Below are 19970 nucleotides of genomic sequence, written 5' to 3'. Positions count from 1 at the left end.
GAAAAGGCCGAATTGACTGCCCGGTGGGAGGGCCTGGTACAGAGGAGAGTGGCCGCTGCTGGTAGCTTGTTGCAAAATGATTGGCTGCCTGCGTGCAGCATCTAATGTGATAATTCAAATGTATTGGGTGATTTGTGAGCAGGTTTTCTGAAATGCGCTGGAAGATGCCCTATAAAAAGCCCCCTTTGAAGAGGCTCGGGGCTCTCAGTCACTGACGGTTTGCGGTCATGCTGTGAGCCCGAGCCTGCTCGAATAAACCTCTTGCTTTTGCATGGACTTGGTCTCTCAGAGTTTTCCTTGACAGGTGAGGCTGTCCTGAGCTCGGACCCTAACAATATGCAATGGCAAAGGTGGGAAGAGAGGGAAAAGAAGTAGACTTTTTCCTTCCTTTTCAAGGCTGTCAGCTCTCTTCTTACCACGACCTGAGTCACCTACAACACCAGGGAGACTGAGATGAGCCAGAAAGGAGGCAGGTAGCACTTACTTTAAGGAGGCTAACACCTCTCTTGCCTCCCATGACTCCCACAGGCTACAGTGGAAAAATAATCCAAGATTAATTTGTTTTCCCCCAAAAGATACTCAAGTTTTATCTGTTTTATCTGTAAAATTTGTTTTATCTGTAAAACTTGGCAGTTCTGGATATGCCAATCTGAAACTGGGCCTAAAATAATGAAATTAAAACTGTCTTTCCCAGCAAATCGCCAACTTTATTTTCCTGTGGTTTTCTTAAATGGCAGTGGGGGCTTTTGTTTTTAATGAGGTTATAAACTTGGTAGGGAATGGATGGCCCACTAAGATGACTACCTGTCCCCTAATATCTACTTGATTTTTATTTAGGGTTAAGAAGGAAGCTGCTTATGAAAGACAGAGGAGCTGAGGCAGGGCCATGACAGTCTCAACAAAAAACTAGAAAAGGGCTAGGCCTAAGTTTCGGTTTCCTAAAACTTAGGTCACAGGTTCCCTGAAATGATGTAGCTGTAGTTTCCCCAAAATGATGGAGCAACGGTGGGTTTAGTAAGGGCATAACCTCAGCCTCCAACCAAAAAGCAAGGAATAATTAACTGGAAAGTCCCAGAGACTGTTCCAATAGAAAGCCCCTGTTATGTACCACTGGAAGATAAATATCCTGCGCTTTTGTGGCTCGGGGTCACTAGCTCTGAGGAAGCCATTGTGTTGGTGAGCTGGACAGGAAGCCCTAGCTCGAGCCAGCCAAGCTAGTCAATAAAGATGGTCCTCTTGCACTTGCATCAGAGTCAGCAGCTTGGTGATCTTTCGGGAAATTGAGTCATGGGCAAACACACAATATTGAATCTAGAGGCACCATTGTCAATAATTTATTGCCAGTTGCCAAGCCAATGGAAATAAAGATAAAGCAAATAAAAATGCATTCATCTAAGAAAGGAATGAGTCACAATCTTCTGCATCACTTCTCAATTTTCACTGATAAAAAAGTAAACAAAGGGATTATATTTATTTAGGGATTATTTATCTTTCCAAAGCTTTCTTGGGCCATGAAAGCAGCACTGGAAATAGAAACTGACATTGGAAATAGAAACCATCTAAAACACAGACAAGATAGGATGAGACTGGCACTAATTCTTTCAGTCCGGACACTTCCTATTGAATTGTCATTTGTGATAGAAGGACGTCTATTCTTATTTGAAGGACTGATTTCTTTCTGTTCTAACTGACCTTTATCATTATGGAAATTTATTCTTGAAATAAAAAAAAATCTTCTGGTTAATTCAAACCTATACATATGTGGATAATAAGTGCAGGTAATATAGAACCAGGGCTTTTAATAAAGTAAGTTCTAGGGCTGCCTCCATTCAGAGAAGATAAGCACCTCGTTTCTGGTTCTTTCTCTCCAGGTCACCCAGGCACTTCACTCAAGTCTAGGAAAACTTCCCTTTGTCTCCTGACTAGAGAAACAACCACAGTCGCACACATTTTGACATTGGTTTACCCATTTGCTCCACTGAGGGTGAAGGAGATGCTGTAAACCATCTTCTCTTGAGTCTGATCTATGGTTTACTTGGTAGTGATCACCATTTACCATATGACTTTATCCCACTGCCTCATCTCCAGTCTGGGAGCATTACTACTGTGGATTAGAAGCTATCTGGTTAAATGATTTGTTACCTGGAATACAGCCTTTGTGGGAGGGGGAGAAAATGGACCCTTGGGTAAAGACGATGACCTTCAAAAATAAAATTTGCAGCAGGCATTTAGGAAATGACAACTTCTCACTGTTAAAAATATCAATATGAAAAATGAAAGATGAAGCCTCATTTTCCCTCTTGCTCATCTGCAACTCCAATTTAGCAGACAGTCTAAATTTTAGACATTACTACAGATTCCTGTACATTCTTGGAGGGTGGGTAATTTACACTTCCCCAAACCAAAATTCTGCCCCAGCTCTTGGACTCAGAGGATACATTGGAGACAACGGGACAATATCCAGAAAAGTGGTTGAGTAGATACCGTAAAAGGCCTTAAATACATGCAGGGCATAGGATATTACTCTAAACAGAGATGGACCCTAAGTAAATAAGACATTCTGGGAAAATAATGGGAAATATTTCTTTTGTAAGTAATATATAGGCTTAATTTTCCTATAAAATCCCTTCCCAAAACAAGCCATATTTCATCCTGTACTAAGTTCCTACCCTACTAGGGAGTTTTTCTTCTCCTTACTAGTCAAACTTCTCTATTTTCTAAGTCAATCTGGGGATATTTATTACTCAGTGTTTTCATTCTTGAAAATATTGGAGAAACTAGGAACTGTGGACAAACACAGAGACTCAAGTCACTGCTCTTACATCAAAGGGCCCTAATTTCCTGTTTCTGCCAGCCTGATCGTCCCAATTCCTTTATCTACAATCTAATTAGTCAAGCACAATGACATAGATTGTCTCAGCTCCCCTTATCTTCAGACTAGGGACCCCTAACCAGTACCACCATTAAGACTGCCATGACTCTTTTAAGTTGGGCATGAAAAGAGATAAAAGGGGTAGAGGCTTAATTCCAGGCAAAATTTTCTAGAGACAGCTACCTGCAATGCACCCCTTGAAGCAAAGATTTTTTGCCCGTTATAGAAGGGAATAAAACTAGTATATCATGTCCAGGGCAGGCCGATCTCCACAGCTCCCCATTCTGTACCTTGAAGTTGTTCAAAGAAGATTTTTAATATTACCAAACTTCCCCTGGGTCTGAGGCAGGTAAAGAAAAGAGCAGTAGACTATAGACGCCTGTCTCTAGGCTGCCACCTTTCTCCCCACTTTACATAAATCATTTGTAAAACCCACCATATAATCTGCTCAAACACCTGTGATTTAAGGGTCTAGATGACTGAAATTTTACCTCTCAGGAGTTCCGTGTGTGTGTGTGTGTGTGTGTGTGTGTGCATGTGTGTATGTTAATATTGAGCTTTGGGTAACATAGTTACAATAGTGTTAATATTTATGTTTGATATATACAGTTACTGCACCTTCACTACAAAGTGCCCAGGACCTCCCAACACCATCTATATGTCACCTCTAATCCATCTCTCTTTTCCCATCATCTCCTTCTACTATTTGGTATTTTCAGTTTTATATTACAAGGCCAAAGAATTGTCAGCATTTGGTACTATTCTCTGATTTTACGGCTCTGCAAAATGGGTAATAACAAACTATAAATGACTACTCTAAAGGTACTCATCCTTCAGTCTACTCTATTCTTCAGTCCTTGTTACTATTAAAATATAGGATCCTAGATGGTAACTTTAATCCATGACTGCCAGTAGTCTGTCTAGTTTACCAGATTAGGCAAACTCTAAGAGAGAACAAAGAGAAGGAAAAAAAAATGCACTGTGAAGATGAAAATACAGTCGTTTATTGCCAGCTAACTAAATCCAAAGGAATATTCGTTAAACACCTATTATTTTCACCCATCACCCGTCAGCTGCTGGAATACACCTGTTTGTAGGAGAGCAGCAAAAATGAAACAAGTGCAAGACAAACGCGAAAGTTCAGCAGAGCTTTATTTCGCGACAAGCACAGAGTCCAGATACTGATCGATCAGGGTCGTCTCTCTAGAGAGCCAGCAAGCCCCTACGTCCCCTTTTTATACCCGAATCCCAACTGTCAACCGACCTATTCCCTGATTGGTGGACCTCCAGCGGTTATGGACTTTCCGGCTCGGGATTGGCTGCCTTTTCCTGGGTCTGCTATATCAGTTATTTCCTTCTTTCCCCCTACTAATCCCCCCAAATCTGAGATTGGCAGTCATTCCTGCTATGTGGGCCTGAGTTGTTCCTCACATTCCCCGCTTGTTTTCGTGCCTGAGTTAAATCTTTAACTAGAGCCTCAGCTTCCAAATTATAGGGAGATCTGGCCAGCAGATAAACAGGAGAGTGGATACAGGTTCCATTCCCGTGGAGTTAGGACTCCATCTACCCAAGGTCACTTGGTAGTGGTCTTAACACTTGCTGTGTGGTCTTAACAACAGGTTCAACTACCCAAGTAATGTATTCCCTTTTTGGAGGTTATGCCGTGAACAGGTCGGGGAAGGGACTGCTCAGTGAGGTCTCTGTTTGGTCTTGTAAGGACAGTCCTAGAGAGGAGAGCCCTAGGAGATATGATAGTTTGTACTCACAGGCTAGCCTCTTTTCTTTTCATGCTCTCTGATGCTTTAGTACTGGAGTAGAGATAGTAATACCCAGTCAACGGCGTGGGGTAAAGAGATTTAATTCTATTGCAGAGCCCTGGGACATTTGGCCAGTTGGTTATTGGACACATTTTTCTGTATTCTTAGAGTGGGGAAAATAACATCATCATTCCCTTATTTGGATTCCACCATGCATCGTTGTTTTCTTGACTATAATGCAATTCTGCTTGAATCCTTCCTCAAACTCCTCAAAGGGCATTTCTTCTCTATAAAGAAATCCATAAATCCCAATCCCCTTTTCTCCTCCACTAAGATTACTTTTGATGCTATTACTAACTGATGTTTTAAAATATGAGACAATGTTATTTGAGTCATTACTGATCACTTAATCTTACTATATAGTAAAATATATAGGGTGAATTTATAATAAAATCAGGAAAGAACAATTAGAAATACAGCTGTCATGATTAATGACTGATATTTGGTCTAAGCCAGTTATCTGTTTATTGCTTATTAATATAAGTCTGACAATTATTTGGGAAATTATAAATATTAAGTTATATTGTTTAGCTTAAATCATGAAGTTTAAATTTCCATATGCAGACATATTTAATGATATCTTATTATGTTAACAACTCGTAATGTTTTGATTAAATCAGCATACAATAACAGATTCATACAATTTCCTGATGGTTCTTCACTGTTAAAAAATATTCCATGATACTGTAATAAAGAATATATTTAGATTTTCTCAGTTACTGTGATTAAAAATATTCTATGGCTACAAAGTTTTGCGAATATGTGACAACACTTAGGTTAGACATAATAAAGAACTCTGGAATTACCAGGTGTTAACAATGAAACATTATCAAGTGTTAAAAATTATCAGGTGTTAACAATGAAACAGGTTAACCCATGCAACATTCTCACTCTGTTTGAGGCTAACAAGGAACACGCTGATTTTCTCAGCATCCTTTGTAGCCAGGATTGTCTTTATGTTCTGCTTCCCATCAATGGCATTTGAGGTAAATTCTGTGGTTGGTGAAGTCATGCCAGTATTATTTTAAAAATAATTTTTGTACCTTGAGTGTGGGATAGAGCGATAGCACAGTGGGTAGGGCGTCTGCCTTGCATGCAGCCGACCCAGGTTCCATTCCTCCGTCCCTCTCAGAGAGCCTGGCGAGCTACTGAGAGTATCCCGCCCACATGGCAGAGCCTGGCAAGCTCCCCATGGTGTATTTGATATGCCAAAAACAATAACAATAGGTCTCACAGTGTCTGTGGTGTCTGCTCGAGCAAATCAATGAAAAATGGGAGGACAATGCTATAGTGCTACCTTGAGTGTAGAGGGAATATTGATACCTAGAGTGGTGAGAATAAATTTGCAATGAGAGTAAGCAAATATGACAAAACACCAGGGATTTTGATGATATTCTGGAGCTGCTACGCCTCTCTCATACTCATCTTTCTTTAGAATTTTTATGATATATGATGATTAATGGCTGGAGTGATAGCACAGCAGGTAGGGTATTTGCCTTGCACTCGGCCAACCGGGCTGACCCGAGTTCGATTCCTCTGCCCCTACTGGAGAGCCTGGCAAGCTACCGAGAGTATCTCGCCCGCACGGCAAAGCCTGGCAAGCTACCCGTGGCATATTCAATATGCCAAACATACTAACAAGTCTCACAATGGAGACGTTACTGGGACCGCTTGAGCAAATCAATGAACAATGGGAGTACAGTGCTACAGAGTTACATGATGATTAAAGGACTTCATGTCTCTACTAATGGATAATCAACTTGTTGCTTGCAGATATGGCATATTTTATTTCACGTATTTGGGAAAAAAAGGATGTTGGGCCATACTTAGCAGTGCTCAGGGCCTTCTGCCAATTCCTTTGCTTAAGCAATTATATCTCACAATTCTCAGAAGACAATACAGTGCTAGGGATAGAATGAGAGTCGACTGCATACAAGACAATCACCTTAAATCCTCAACTATCTCTCAAGCATCCAATGGAATATTTAAATATAATTTTGCACCATCTGGACGAATAATTCTATAATTATCAGAAGACAGAATCAGCTCTGTAAGAATTAATGTGCAAATTTATGCCCATAAAATAATAGAAGACGACATCACTATCCAATAGAATTTGTGTGATGATAAAATTTTCACATGAACCATATAGAATATGTGTTCATTAACACTCCAGATGTGACTAGTGCAATAGAGACAATGAAGTTTTAATTTTATGTGATTATAATTAATATGAAATAGCCACATGTGGCTACTGGCATTATGTTGAGTGGTGTAGTTCTAAATATTTGCATATTATTATAGAATATATGAATTATTTCAGTGCATTTGGAAAAGTTTAGCCTCTAACTTTTTACATATTATTTTACAGACTCGAGAACACCTCATTACAGAAAATGCTGACTCAGCTGGGTTTTACTTGGTGCCACATTTGAAGGTTGTTAAACAATATTTAACTTGCATATTAGCTAACTATGCAGAACTGATACCAATTTAAGCATTTTACTTTGGCATCTCTAATAAACGGTGTCCCTTTTGAAATAATAATCTTTTAATTTAGACGATCCATTGAGCTGTTTGCTAAGACTTTTGTACTCCCAATTACAAATAAAAAGACCAATAATGATGTGTTATCTCATTAAGTTGTGGAGGTACAATCTTAACTCCAAGGTATATTGTAAATTAGAGTGTTTAGAAGATTTCTGGGTATAATTTGAAAATCAGCCACAAGCTGTACCAACTCATTGTTAAGACTGGAGAAATGCTGAGAGTTGGAAACTCCAGGTAGTGATTACAGATTGTACCAGAAACCAAAAAAAAAAAAAAAAAGTGTCATGGTATTCAATACAGTCTAAAATACCTAATGGAGGTTACAAGAAATCATTCCATCATGCTTTTGTCTCCAGTGCAAAGTTAAATAAGCATCATGCTTAAACTTATGTCTATTTTCAGAGGCTGTGCAGAATAACTACTTCTATAAGTGTCCAAACATGTGCTGGGGTGTGAACAGACCCTGGGGACAAACTGAAAAGAGAATTAATGAACTTTCCAATCATCTCCACTGAATAAATTGACTGAAAAGAATGAAGGAGAAAGAGATACTACTCAGAAACTTACAGGCAGATATGGGAACTAGATTACCCTGAGTGGACACGTGGTGCCCAAAGAAAAAACACCATGCGTATAGCAGGTAGGGCTTTTGCCTTGCATGTAGCAGACCCGGGTTCAATCCCTGTCGTCCCATATGGTCCTCCAAACCCCACCAGGAGTAACTCCTGAGTGCAGAGCCAAGAGTAACCCTGGGCGTCTCTGGGTGTGATCCCCACCCCCCCAAAAAAAAGAAAAAAAAAGGAAGAAAAAGAAAACCACCATCACCACCACTACCAAGAAAATAATACTATGGAGGTCTTTAGGGTAATGCATTAGGGGAGGATCCTTGAGCCTGGAGTTGAAGGAAGTTGGTACTGTCAGCTTCATTGTGCATTAATTTAATTGTGCATTATTTTTAATTGTGCATTAATTTAATTGTGGCTGTAGGACATAGTTTTGCAGAAAACAGAAACTTGGAATCTTTCTGTTGTTTGGCATTTTAGCCAGATACAGGAGCGAAAGTAAGGTTTTGCATGCTTAGATACATACTACCTATTTTAGAGGGGTATAAAGAGGTTAGGGCAGGGCAGAACAAGGTTTTTTTTTTACCCATTGGCCATTTCCCTTCCTGCCTCAAGGTGGCTCAGAGAAGTTCAAGTTCTTTTATTTCCCGGCAAGGATTATGCCCACAGAATGCCTCTACATTCCATTACCTCATGTCCACTGAATTTAGATTGGGACAGTCACTTTGTATTAAATATCTGAGTTTACTCCAAGGTTATGCAGGATTTCAGTAAATAGCCAACAAATCAAATTTACATTAGAGAGAGGACTCTAAAATCAGGGTTCTAACAGAAATGATGAAGGAAATGAGTTGAAGATTTTGGAAAGTCGTATATACTTAATTGTTTTGGTCCTATGTATAAATCATATTCACTTAAAATATGTTCAAATTAAGAAACCCATTATTCTACATTTTAAACCAATAGAGGCCCTGCAAGGTGATTCCTCAATTATGGAAAGCGGATCAATTAAAAGACAATTTTATCTGCTGAAAGAACTTATTTCCATTCTGTATCATTTTCATTTTGGATCAACAAATACTCATTTCTCAGCCAGTTTGAATTGCATTCCTCAGAAAACACCTAAGTTTTCTTTGTAAATTTTGCTATGACCCAGCTCTTATAGGACAGTTTCCGATGTCTATGAAGATAAAGATACATGAGAAAAACAAAAACAGAATCCTAAAACAGTAAGGCATGATACTTGTCTTTTAGATATCAAGTTTGCAAAACAGAAACATAGAGAATAGGTCAATTTAAGAGGTACCCAAACATGCATTTTTACCTATAATGTGGCTTTGAAACGAGGAATCTGCAGCTGTGTCTTCTTCATCCTCCTGCAAATTTTCTTTTGCTTCTTTTATCTGAAATAACATGTTATACTGTTATTTATCATATTTAATAGATTAACGATAGTATTCAGAATATAATTCATAACAATCCATGGGTTTTTGTGTGAGTATATGTATGCAAGCATACACAATTTTTTATTACATTCTTTTACTGTCATTTGGATTTATTACGTTTTAATAACAGAATCATATTTTCAGAAATATAATGCCAGCACTGAACGCTTGGGTTTAAAGGGTACCTAACTTTACATTAGAATTTGACAAAGTACTAGAAAGATCATTCAGGAGTTAAGATTTTTGCTTTGTATCAGGCTAACCTAGGTTTAATACACGGTTTATTTATTTTAATATATGGTTTATTCACCTAGGTTTAATGTATAGCTCCACCTGTGGTCTTCTCAGTACCACCAGGAATTACTTCTAAGCATAGGGACAGGAATAACCCCTAAGCACTGCCAGGTGAAGCCCACCCCCACACCCAAAATAACTCGGCAATGATAAATGTTTTTTAGGACTTACTAAAGTTAGTAACACAGAGCTGTTACAAGAAATTGAAGTCTAAAGAAATATAATCCCTCTGGAGTCAGTGACTTTCACAAATTATTTTAATATAAATAAAAATACTTAAATCCCCGATCCTCTAGAATTTAACTCTAAGAAAATGTCCTTCTGTCTTGTTCCATAATGAAAACACAAGGTGACTTTTATGCGTGCTCAGAAAAAAGAGAGCACTGAGAGATTTATTTAGATATTTTTAGGTCAATATTCAGGCTGGGGCAATAGCACAGCGGGTAGGGCGTTTGCCTTGCACGTGGCCGACTCGGGTTCGATTCCTCTGTCCCTCTCAGAGAGCCTGGTAAGCTACCTAGAGTATCCCACTTGCACGGCAGAGCCTGGCAAGCTCCCCGTGGCATATTTGATATGCCAAAAACAGTAACAACAAGTCTCACAGTGGAAACATTACTGGTGCCCGCTCGAGCAAATTGATGAACAAGGCGATGACAGTGCAGTGCTAGGTCAAAATTGTCCACTTATATTTCAGTTTTAATATTGAACACTGTAATAGCAAATGGAACTCTAGAGAGAATCTAGTGGTCACAGTATTTTAAAAATGAGAACTCTTTCATTATTGATATTTGGCCCACATCTGGCTGTGCTCAGGGATCAATCCTGGTGGTGCTCTGGCGACCATATAGGATGCTGAGGAATGAAACTGTTTTGGCCTCATACATACAGAGCAATCAACCTACCTTCATATTATTCCTCCTGCCCCCACAAATGAGAATTCTGACATCCTTTTTCTCAAACATAATCAATGGCAACAATAACTAAAGTACAGATTCCCTACTTCCCAATCTGATAGCAGTAGTAGTTATAATAGCATAAGTAATACTACTGTCAAATTCTTCACAGCAAATGCTTTTGTAAGCACTTCATCTCATAATCTTCACAATAATGCAAAAAGGTAGGTGCTATTAAATACTCCATTTTAAAGACACAAACCCTACAGATATGTAAGTAATTGTATAAAAGACAGAACAAAGATTAAAACAGAGCAAACTTAGATAAAAAGTTGGGTTTACTTAGTAGAACTTTGTTATTTTTCAGTTTTATTTGGTTATACCAGTGTAGACTTGGCCTCCAAATCAAAACAGCTTGTGGTCTCTGGCAAAACTCCTCTAACTAGCTCTTTTAAAACACATCCCTCATAGTTGCCTGGGCAGCCAATGATAACAATGTGAAGTGTGCAATGAATGCAATAGGGGTCTGTTGAGGCACAAACATTAGTGGTTGCCAGTAGATTTCCTCTGGGGCTTAAGTTAAATCCCAAGAAGCCCTTATTATAAAATAATACACTCACGGTGTAGGAAGTCATTTGGTCACACAATGACCTTGAGCATTACTGAGCTTTCCATTTCAATCACCTTTTTTTCATATATTATGGAATAAGACCATTTGTTTCTATTTTGTGAATTGAATATTGAATAGAATGGTTAGAATCTGTAGATGCTGATAGTCAGGTGAGAGCTTATTCAAAGAAGGATGTGGATGGTTACCTGAATCCTTAGAGAGACTGGTAAGAGATGACTATAAAGAGGCCTTCCAGGCTGCAGCAAACGGCCTAATTTCATTTTTCCTCATGGCCGCATAGTATTATATCAGGTATGTATACTACAGCTTCTTTTTCCATTTGCCCTGCCATTAAGAGTTGGGCTGTTTTCATAATCCGGCTATTGTACTAAACTCTACAGGGTAAGCATATATCATTTCTGATCAGTGTTTTTAAAAGTAAAATAAGCTAGAGGGAGTTCAGGACCTATGAACTTGTGGTTCATGGTTCTATGGTGTTTAGGAAAACAAAACAAGGACACAGAGAATATTTACTGATAAAAAAAAATCCCAGTGTACTATACTATGAACTGTGCATATTAGATTATCAGAAAGTAGGTGGATGTGGAGTGACACAGGGACTAGGAGGAGGGAGAGTTGAGGGCACTTTGTGAGATGAGTTAACTGCATATACCAAGATCAAGAATGTAAATACTATCGTAAAAACATGACCTGAAATATAATCATATATATTAGAGGTCAGACTTCGGGATTCTCTCTCCTCATAAACTGCCCACTCTGCCTAGACTTCCAGATTTGTGAGCAATTCCACAAAACAAATTGAGGGAACATAGGAACTCTTACTAAACAAACTCTATGAACAGGGGTGCACATCTATGAATGGCAGAGAAGACTCTGAGCATCAACAAGGCTAATTTGTCCTTTATGGGGGGCAGCAGGTGGAGGTGGTGCTGAGTGAAAATTCCTAGCTCTGGCCATGCTTATAGTGATATAAGCAGTGTTAGGGATATTCAAGAGAGTCATGGCCACCCAGTTGCATTACCTCCTGTATTATCTTTTCTTCCCTCATCTGTTACTATTCTCTTTTGAAGATTGCCCTATCTCAGTTCTCTGTGACCAGTCTCACTGAAGAAAGGTCTTAATTTCTTTATTAATTTCAAATGCCTTATTACTTTACAATAGCAATCCAATAGTAACTATCTACCGTTTATAGAAATAACAAGGAAAAAAATAACTTTTTTCAGCTCATACTTGTTCTTGTGGCAATATCTTCTTCTAAAAACTTAAAAAAATGATAGTAGTTTAGGTAACAAGGTTATACAGTGTTTAATATTTATGGTTTTTGATGTACAGTTACTCCTCTTTTACCACCAGCAAAGTTCCCAGTACTCTACCCTACTTTCCTTATTTCACTTCTGGTACATGTTTTTCATCCTTCCCCAAATCCCTTTCTCCACTGCTTGATACTGTCAGTATTACAATCAAGAAGCAAGAGTGTGCCATCATTCAGTATTGTCTAGTGCCTTGTTCTCTTGCCTTGTTTTGTTATAGCAGATGAGTGAGGTCTTCTAACAATATGTTCATTTCCACAACCCTCCCACTAGTTTCCAGCAAGGGCCGTTCACAGACTTCAACTATGTGCTATTTTCTTTTCAGTTTTGCGAGTTTTCTTAATAGTGCACATCTATTTCTTGCCTATCTTTCTAGCCCTGCAGTTAGAGTCAAAAACTATTTTGTAAAATAGTATTTCCTTGAGGTTTTTGTAAATATACCCCATTTTTAACTGGTAACTGATAACCTGTTGGAATTTGGGTGAAGCACCATCTCCATTAGCCCATGAAATTCTAAACTAAAAAATCCAATAATGAGAACAAGATTCTCATCTTACAGATAACAAGAAAGAAGTCCAGAGGGGTTTAGAGTTCTGGACAAGGTCACCCAGTTTTTCCTGAACTCTATTCATTGCAGTGATTCAATTTCTATGCATGCATCGATTATTAAAGTCATTCTTTCAAGACTTTTCCCAAAATTTCTGAATCTGCCTTAACAGCTGGCATTTCTAGATACGTTGATATTCCAAGTATAGATAAAATACTGAAGTTTACATATTAAGAACCACACACTATTTCAGTGTGTGTTTGTTTCAAGAACTGCCAATTTTGTGACCTTCTCTAGATCTTATTTTTGGAGGGAAGGGCATACCCAGTTAATAGCTCAGTGCTCTGGAGTGAATCTGGAAGTGTTCAGGGGACCACATTTGGTACCAGGGATTCTATCTGAATTGAGCCCCAGGAAAGGCAAGTGCCTGACCTCCTGTACTATCTTTCTGGCCCCTTTGGTGAAACTTAACCAACACCTTTATCTATGTATTGTATTTAAGAAAGAAAACAAAGGGGCCAGAGCAATAGTACAGCAGTTGGGGTGTTTGCCTTGCATGCAGCCAACATGGGATCAATCTCTGGCATTCCATATAGTCAACAGAGCACTTCCAGCATTATTTCTGAGTGTGGATCCAGGAGTAACCTCTCAGCACTTCTGGGTAGTGATTCAGAACCAAAAGAAAAAAAGGAAATAAAAACAGTCATTATAAAGTCTTACCTGTAAGCTTCCTGTCAGAGCCTTTCTAAGGCTTTACATGCTTTATACCAATAAAAATATGGCTTCTGAGGAGCTATGAGAGCAACTGGGCTCGTCGACAAAGTCCTGAGATCTTTCAGCAATCTTGGACTAATGACCAGATGACTCTTGAGGAAAAATTTTGAATTCAAAAGGGGCAGGATAAAGAATCAGCAAAAGTAATGAAAAAGTGGGGGGGGGGGCATGGCACACACGTCAACTCTAATTATCCATAGAAATAGACTTCAATGTAAAGTGAGTGATTAAAAAAAATCCATTTGCCAATGGAAATGAGGAGGATAATTTATTTTGGCAGCAGAGTCTCCTTGCTAATTATTTTTATAGGCTGAAATTAAAATTAATTTTCATTCTTCATCATGCTGTGGCGGGGTGTAGGTGAGAGGCTAGATGAACCTTTCTGGAAGTTAAGGAACTGCCACCCGAAGATTAAAAATTTGCCAAACTTCACAGATTTGGGGAGAAAGGAATTCTCATTTATTGCTGGTGGGAATGTCAACTGGTCAAGCCATTTTGGCAAACAATATAGACATTCCTCAAAAAAACTAGAAATTGCTCTACCATTTGACCCGCCAATACCACTTCTGGGAATATATCCTGCATGCCCATCAACACATAGCAGAAACACCACCTGTACTTCTATGTTTACTACAGCACTATTCATGACAGCCAGAATCTGGAAACAATCTGAATGCCTGAGAACAGACACATGGCTAAAGAAACTACGGTCATCTACATAATGGAATACTATGCAGCCACCAGGAAAAATGAACTCATAAAATTTGCTTAAAAATGGAGGGAGAAGGAAAGTAACATGCCGAATGAAAATGAGTCAGAAGGAGAGATACAGACATAGAATTATTGCACTCATTTATGTAATATAAAAAATACATTGTACGAGACTAATACCCAAGGGCAGTAGAAACATGGGCTGGGAGGACTGGTTCATTGTTGGAAGCTTGCCACAAGTGTTTGTGTGTGTGTGTGTGCGTGCGTGTGTGCGTGTGTGTGTGTGTGTGTGCGCGTGTTGGGGAAGGTGCGCGAGGGGATGTGAGGACAGTTAGGATAGAGAAGGGACAACTATGACAATGATAGTTGGAAATGATTATTATGGACAAGAACTGAGTGCTGAAAGTAGCTAAAGGAAAATGCATGTTGATGGGAGGGAAAATGGGAACAGCGGCGGTGGGAAATGTACACTGGTGAAGGGACAGGTGTTGGAACATTCTAATACCCATTCATGAACAACTTTGTAACTGCATATCTCATGATGATTTAATGAGAAAAAAAAAGAAAGAAAAAAGAAAATAATTTGCTAAAATTGGGCAGTGGTGGGACAGTCTCATGCTGCAAAGGCCTTCAATATAGGTATAACCATAGAAACTGGAAATCTGACAACTGTTTGACTCAGGAACAAACAGCTACTGTGATATAAGATTTTCTCAGCCACTAACTCTACCATGAACAAACATAAATCCTTGACAGCCATGTCCCTCTTGGTATGAAGTAGGGTTTATATAGCTATACCACTCTTCCACATCACCAGTGTAACTGAAGCCTATATGGTACATTTATAACTATTGTTTGTCTCTTGGACTCTGCCTTTATAATCAAAACCTGAACTAACTACCAGTTTATAGTAGATAACCATTAAGCATTACTGTGCCCATTAAAATCTGTTAACTCCTACAACTACAAAAGAGCTTACAAAGTACATAGGAAGAAAAGTGAAAAAAAATCTCACCACTGCCAATATTGGTATCCAAAACTATTAGATTTAATTATAAAACATATATACATATGTTATCATGTATTATATGTACATATTACTGCATTTAATGATACAATTTATATATACTAACATTTACATGGATGTATATATATACATTTTAATATTCCCAATATTTGCTGATACTCTTCATTTGCAATACTTTAATCATCCATCCCAATAATATTTCTTGGTGGGGGGCCGTGATCCACCCAGTTTGTGCTCAGGAATCACTCCTGAAGGGCTCAGGGACAAGAGGTGGTGTCAAGGATTGAACCCAGGTTGTCCACATGCAAGGCAAGTGCCCTACCTACTGTATGTATTATCTCTCTAGTATCCATTTGAATAATTTATGATGTCAAAGTTCATTAAAAAGGAAAAGAGCATGATGAGTATAATTTAGAGGAGGTATGATCGAGGAAGGAGAACTCCCAAGAGGCATCACATGTCGAAAGTATCTCATTTAGAAAGCTTTTTAGGAGGAAGACAGAATGGCCACTTTTCTTATTAACATAAAAATAGCATTTAGAGCAGAATGTTTCAATTCAAATTCTGAAATTATCACATTTTGCAGAATTTCGTAAGATGATGACAGTGAGTGTAATGATTATACTATTTTATGTCATTTTTACCAGCACAGTACCATTTTAATAAGATAGTATTTAATGCTTTTTTATTAGCATTATGTGATTTTTTTCAGATTTTGTAATGCTGGATAAAGAGAATACTCATAATTTAAATTAAAACATCCCTGCCATTAAAATTATCATTTCTTTCCACTGTATGATGAAGCTCTAAGATCTTGTTAATTTTGTTAATGATTTTATTTGTCCAGTGGTAGTTAATAGGGGCCTAGAGCTGTCTTCAAGTCTTCTCACAGAAAACTTTCTAGTTCTATAGGCATAAAGGTCTTATAAAGTATAGCAGTAAACCAGTAACAATGATGGGTCTCATTCTCCTGACCCTGTAAGAGCCTCGAATGTGGCACTTTCGAAAATCTCAGGGCTAGGACGAAGGAGACGTTACTGGTGCCTGCTCGAAGAAATCGATGAACAACAGGATGACAGTGATACCGTGTGGAAGTATAGCAGATATATAACATGAAGATTGCATCTCATTTAAATTTATTTACTTAATACCAGTGCAATAGACATATCTTTTTTCTTTCTTACACTGATTTTATATAATTTGAATAAAACTACAAAATAACATGGCCTTATGTAAATTACACAACAATTAAGCTAAGTGGCCTGTAAATGATGGCATACATGGGCTCATAAGCCTCTAATTAAGGTTCTGAAAAGAGAAAAGGATTTAATTCGGCAAAGCACCGAGATAAATTTTGAGCATATTTTAGACTGTATCTAGTAATTCTGAAAATGGATATGCAGACTCTAGTGAATTAAGTGGTTGTCAGCTACCTATGTGGATTTGTTAGATGTGTGAGAAAAATATACCTATGATTATCACCATAAATTAAAATTATTAAAACTCCTTAGTACCCTTATTAAAACATCTTAGCTTATAAAGTGTGTTTTTTAAATAAAAAGTGTGAGATATAATGCATTATATGTAGCTACTACTTTATATAAAATAACTTGTATAAGAAAACTGTTTTGCCCCACACGCACTGTAAACTGATAGCAAATTTACTTTAAGACTTACTTAGTAAAGGAAAATCCCTTAAACTCTGTATTTTAAAAGATTTCTGAGTATTCATAACAACATGCTATGGAACTGAACTACTTTTCAATTTTCATCTAATCTCCTTATATAGACTGATAATCTATAATAGATTTTTACCACAATTCTTATACTTGTGCCAAATACCTTTTCTGAAATTAGTAATTTTGACCACATGCACAGTGATGAATCTAAAACACTGCATTTTACATTTAAAAAAATTGACTAACTGGTTGACTTTCCAGGTTAATATTTTTCTATATGGAATATCATCCCAGCATGACTATTGTCCTCTTGCAGTTGACTGAAAAATGAGCATATTGCTATGATTATGACCATTTGGTTTCATTAGGGAATCTTTGTACTTGGTAGAGAGGGCTGTTATTGTTATTCAGGAAGAAGTAAAAGACAAATTTTCAATAACCTTAAAGACCAGAGATGAAAAAGAGAAAAAGAAGGGCAAATGATTTTAGCATTTGGAAGTAGTAAGAATGTGAAAATAAAATTGTGCCAACCAAGAGAAAGTCTTTTTGTTTTCTGGTATTTCTGTTCAGTGAAGATATACCCTAAGCTGTCAGGACCATATTTAATGGGGCATAGTTAAATTGAGTGCCTCTGATAAGGGGCTCTTCGAGGCTATCAGAGTTTCAGATCAGTGGGATTGAATTTCCAGCATATTGCACATCTTCACACGTTCCACTCTCCTTTTTGTGACACTACAAGGGCAGTCTTACATATGCTTATCATTTGTGGTTTTATAATGCAGCAGACATCCACGTTTTCAAAGAAGGGATGATACTATGGGCATTAAGAACACAAATGGGGAATGGCACAGAAAAAAATTTTGCAGAGGACATAGCATAGCATGCATAAGATTTGAGTTTGAAAAAAAGAACTTCAGAGGAAAGACATATTTGGAAAATAAAAGTGCTTTTGTCTCCAATTAAAATAGGTCAGTGAAGCTACTAAAAAACTTTAATCATCAATATAAGTAATTAATAACTAATAATGCCAATTAGGATATTTTTTCAAATCTCTCATTTTTCCCTCAAATCTTATGACTACTCTGAATCGTTCCAAAATATATAAATACTTAATAATTCAAGTAATAATACTAGCTTTTATTAAAATATAAATGTGTATGTAATTCATTTTTGTAAAGATAACTCTTAAGTGCCATAAAATCCACAAAACAGAACAATGACCACCACCAAAACAATTTTTCAGAAACAAAATGAATGTAAGAATAAATGCAATTAAGACTCATTTTTAAAAAATTGAAATAAGAATGCCCTGAGAAAGTCTAACAAAAATGTTTATTACTTTTTAAGAATTTTGAGATCTGGACATCAAAATTAAAAGAATAATAAGAAATCAAATTTCAAAATAGATCCCTTAGTTTTATACTATCTAGGATGAACAGGTATACACAACTATCAAAAAATACAATTTAATTCTTACATTAAACCATTAATTAATTGATACAAGGGGCCCAAGAGATAGTGCAGGGCTTAAAGCACTTGTATTTCATGTAGCAGTCCCTGGTTTGTTTCTAGGACTGCGTGTGGTTGCCTAGGAACTGTTAGAAATGATTTCTGAGCACAGAGCTGGGAGTTGGCCCTGAGCACTGCCAGGGGTGCCCCCTCCAAGAATAAAGTTGTAAATATTCTTTTAAAATACCTCCATTTTTATTTTCATAACTGTATCATGTGTGTGTGTGTGTTTGTGTGTGTGTGTGTTTTGTTGGCAATGAACAACATGAACAGATTCCCTGTACTGGACTGGAATCTGAGGATGACACCAGCAGGACTACTTCCTGCACTGAGATGACAACATCATCCTGCTTCTGGAAAGAGAGCCAGAACAGCCATGCCCAGTAGCAATCTTGCTACTGTTTCTGTTACTGCTGACACCAGGATTTTCATTTCTCCCCTTTAACTTTTATTTATGCTCCCATCATCGCTGGTCACATATTTTCATCAGCAAAGGATAGAAAGGGCCCACCTAGCCCATATCAGAACCTCATATTTGATAACCAGAATAGGAGAGCACTTACCAGGGAGTCTTTTGGGATTTCCATATCCGCTTTGGTCTTGATGCTTTTCTTGTGGCTTCCTTGAGTGCTGACGGCGCTGCCAGTGAGACAGAAACCCTGGGAGCTGCCCTTTAACACGCTCCTGCAGGAAACATTATTTGATCCACTTTCTGTCTGTTGAGCTGTTTTCTTATCAACTCTGCAGGTAGAAAGTGATTCCTCTGATAAATTACATTGCTCTTCTTTAATCATTGTACTTTTCCCCATACTTTAACACTCAAAGTAACCTCCAAATACCCCTTTGTCATTAAACCTTTGAGTGATAATTGTTTCTCACTGGCCTAGATCAAATCTTCATCTGATATTCCAGGAGTGTGTCCATTTAGATTTGATAATATAATAACCTATTTTTATTTTTATAATTCCTTGTCATATGGGAGGGGGAACGAAATAAAAATCACTGAAGAGTAATTGGGAAATACACTTCTGGCTTGACATCAGCAGGAAATGTAATTACCTCTGCGAAGTTTCTAAGTACACATTTGTTTGGTACAATCAATGAGATGGGCATACTTTAAAATGTATCTGTAATTTTCTTCCATTTCATGCCATGTGGTTACATTTATGGTTCTTAGTGTAGGTTGAATTTCTATCAACCTTGATAAAACTTACCATTCTTTAATTTCAAAGTCCATTGGTTTGGCTAACAAAGTAACATGGACTAAATTATCATTTTATTGCTAACTTTGTATTCCATTGTTTAAATTCTGGCTAATGTATAAAAGACTGCTACGATGCATTTCTGC

General features: G+C 37.7%; 1 protein-coding gene across 1 annotated transcript in view; it reads right to left on the bottom strand.

Moving 5' to 3' along the window:
- NCKAP5 (NCK associated protein 5) overlaps positions 1 to 19970 on the bottom strand; it is a 1139016-nt gene that overhangs the window by 156378 nt on the left and 962668 nt on the right. The window contains exons 14-15 of the mRNA XM_056117696.1: positions 19186 to 19363; positions 9127 to 9205 (exon numbers count right to left, since the gene is read on the bottom strand). Of these exons, the coding sequence (XP_055973671.1) occupies positions 9127 to 9205; positions 19186 to 19363 (257 nt within the window). The remainder of the gene's footprint in view (positions 1 to 9126; positions 9206 to 19185; positions 19364 to 19970) is intronic.

This window comes from Sorex fumeus, unplaced genomic scaffold (assembly GCF_029834395.1).
Source record: "Sorex fumeus unplaced genomic scaffold, SorFum_2.1 ptg000035l, whole genome shotgun sequence".
Lineage (NCBI taxonomy): Eukaryota > Metazoa > Chordata > Mammalia > Eulipotyphla > Soricidae > Sorex > Sorex fumeus.
Note: the sequence above shows the minus strand (reverse complement) of the source record. Positions and strands in the feature narration are given on the sequence as shown.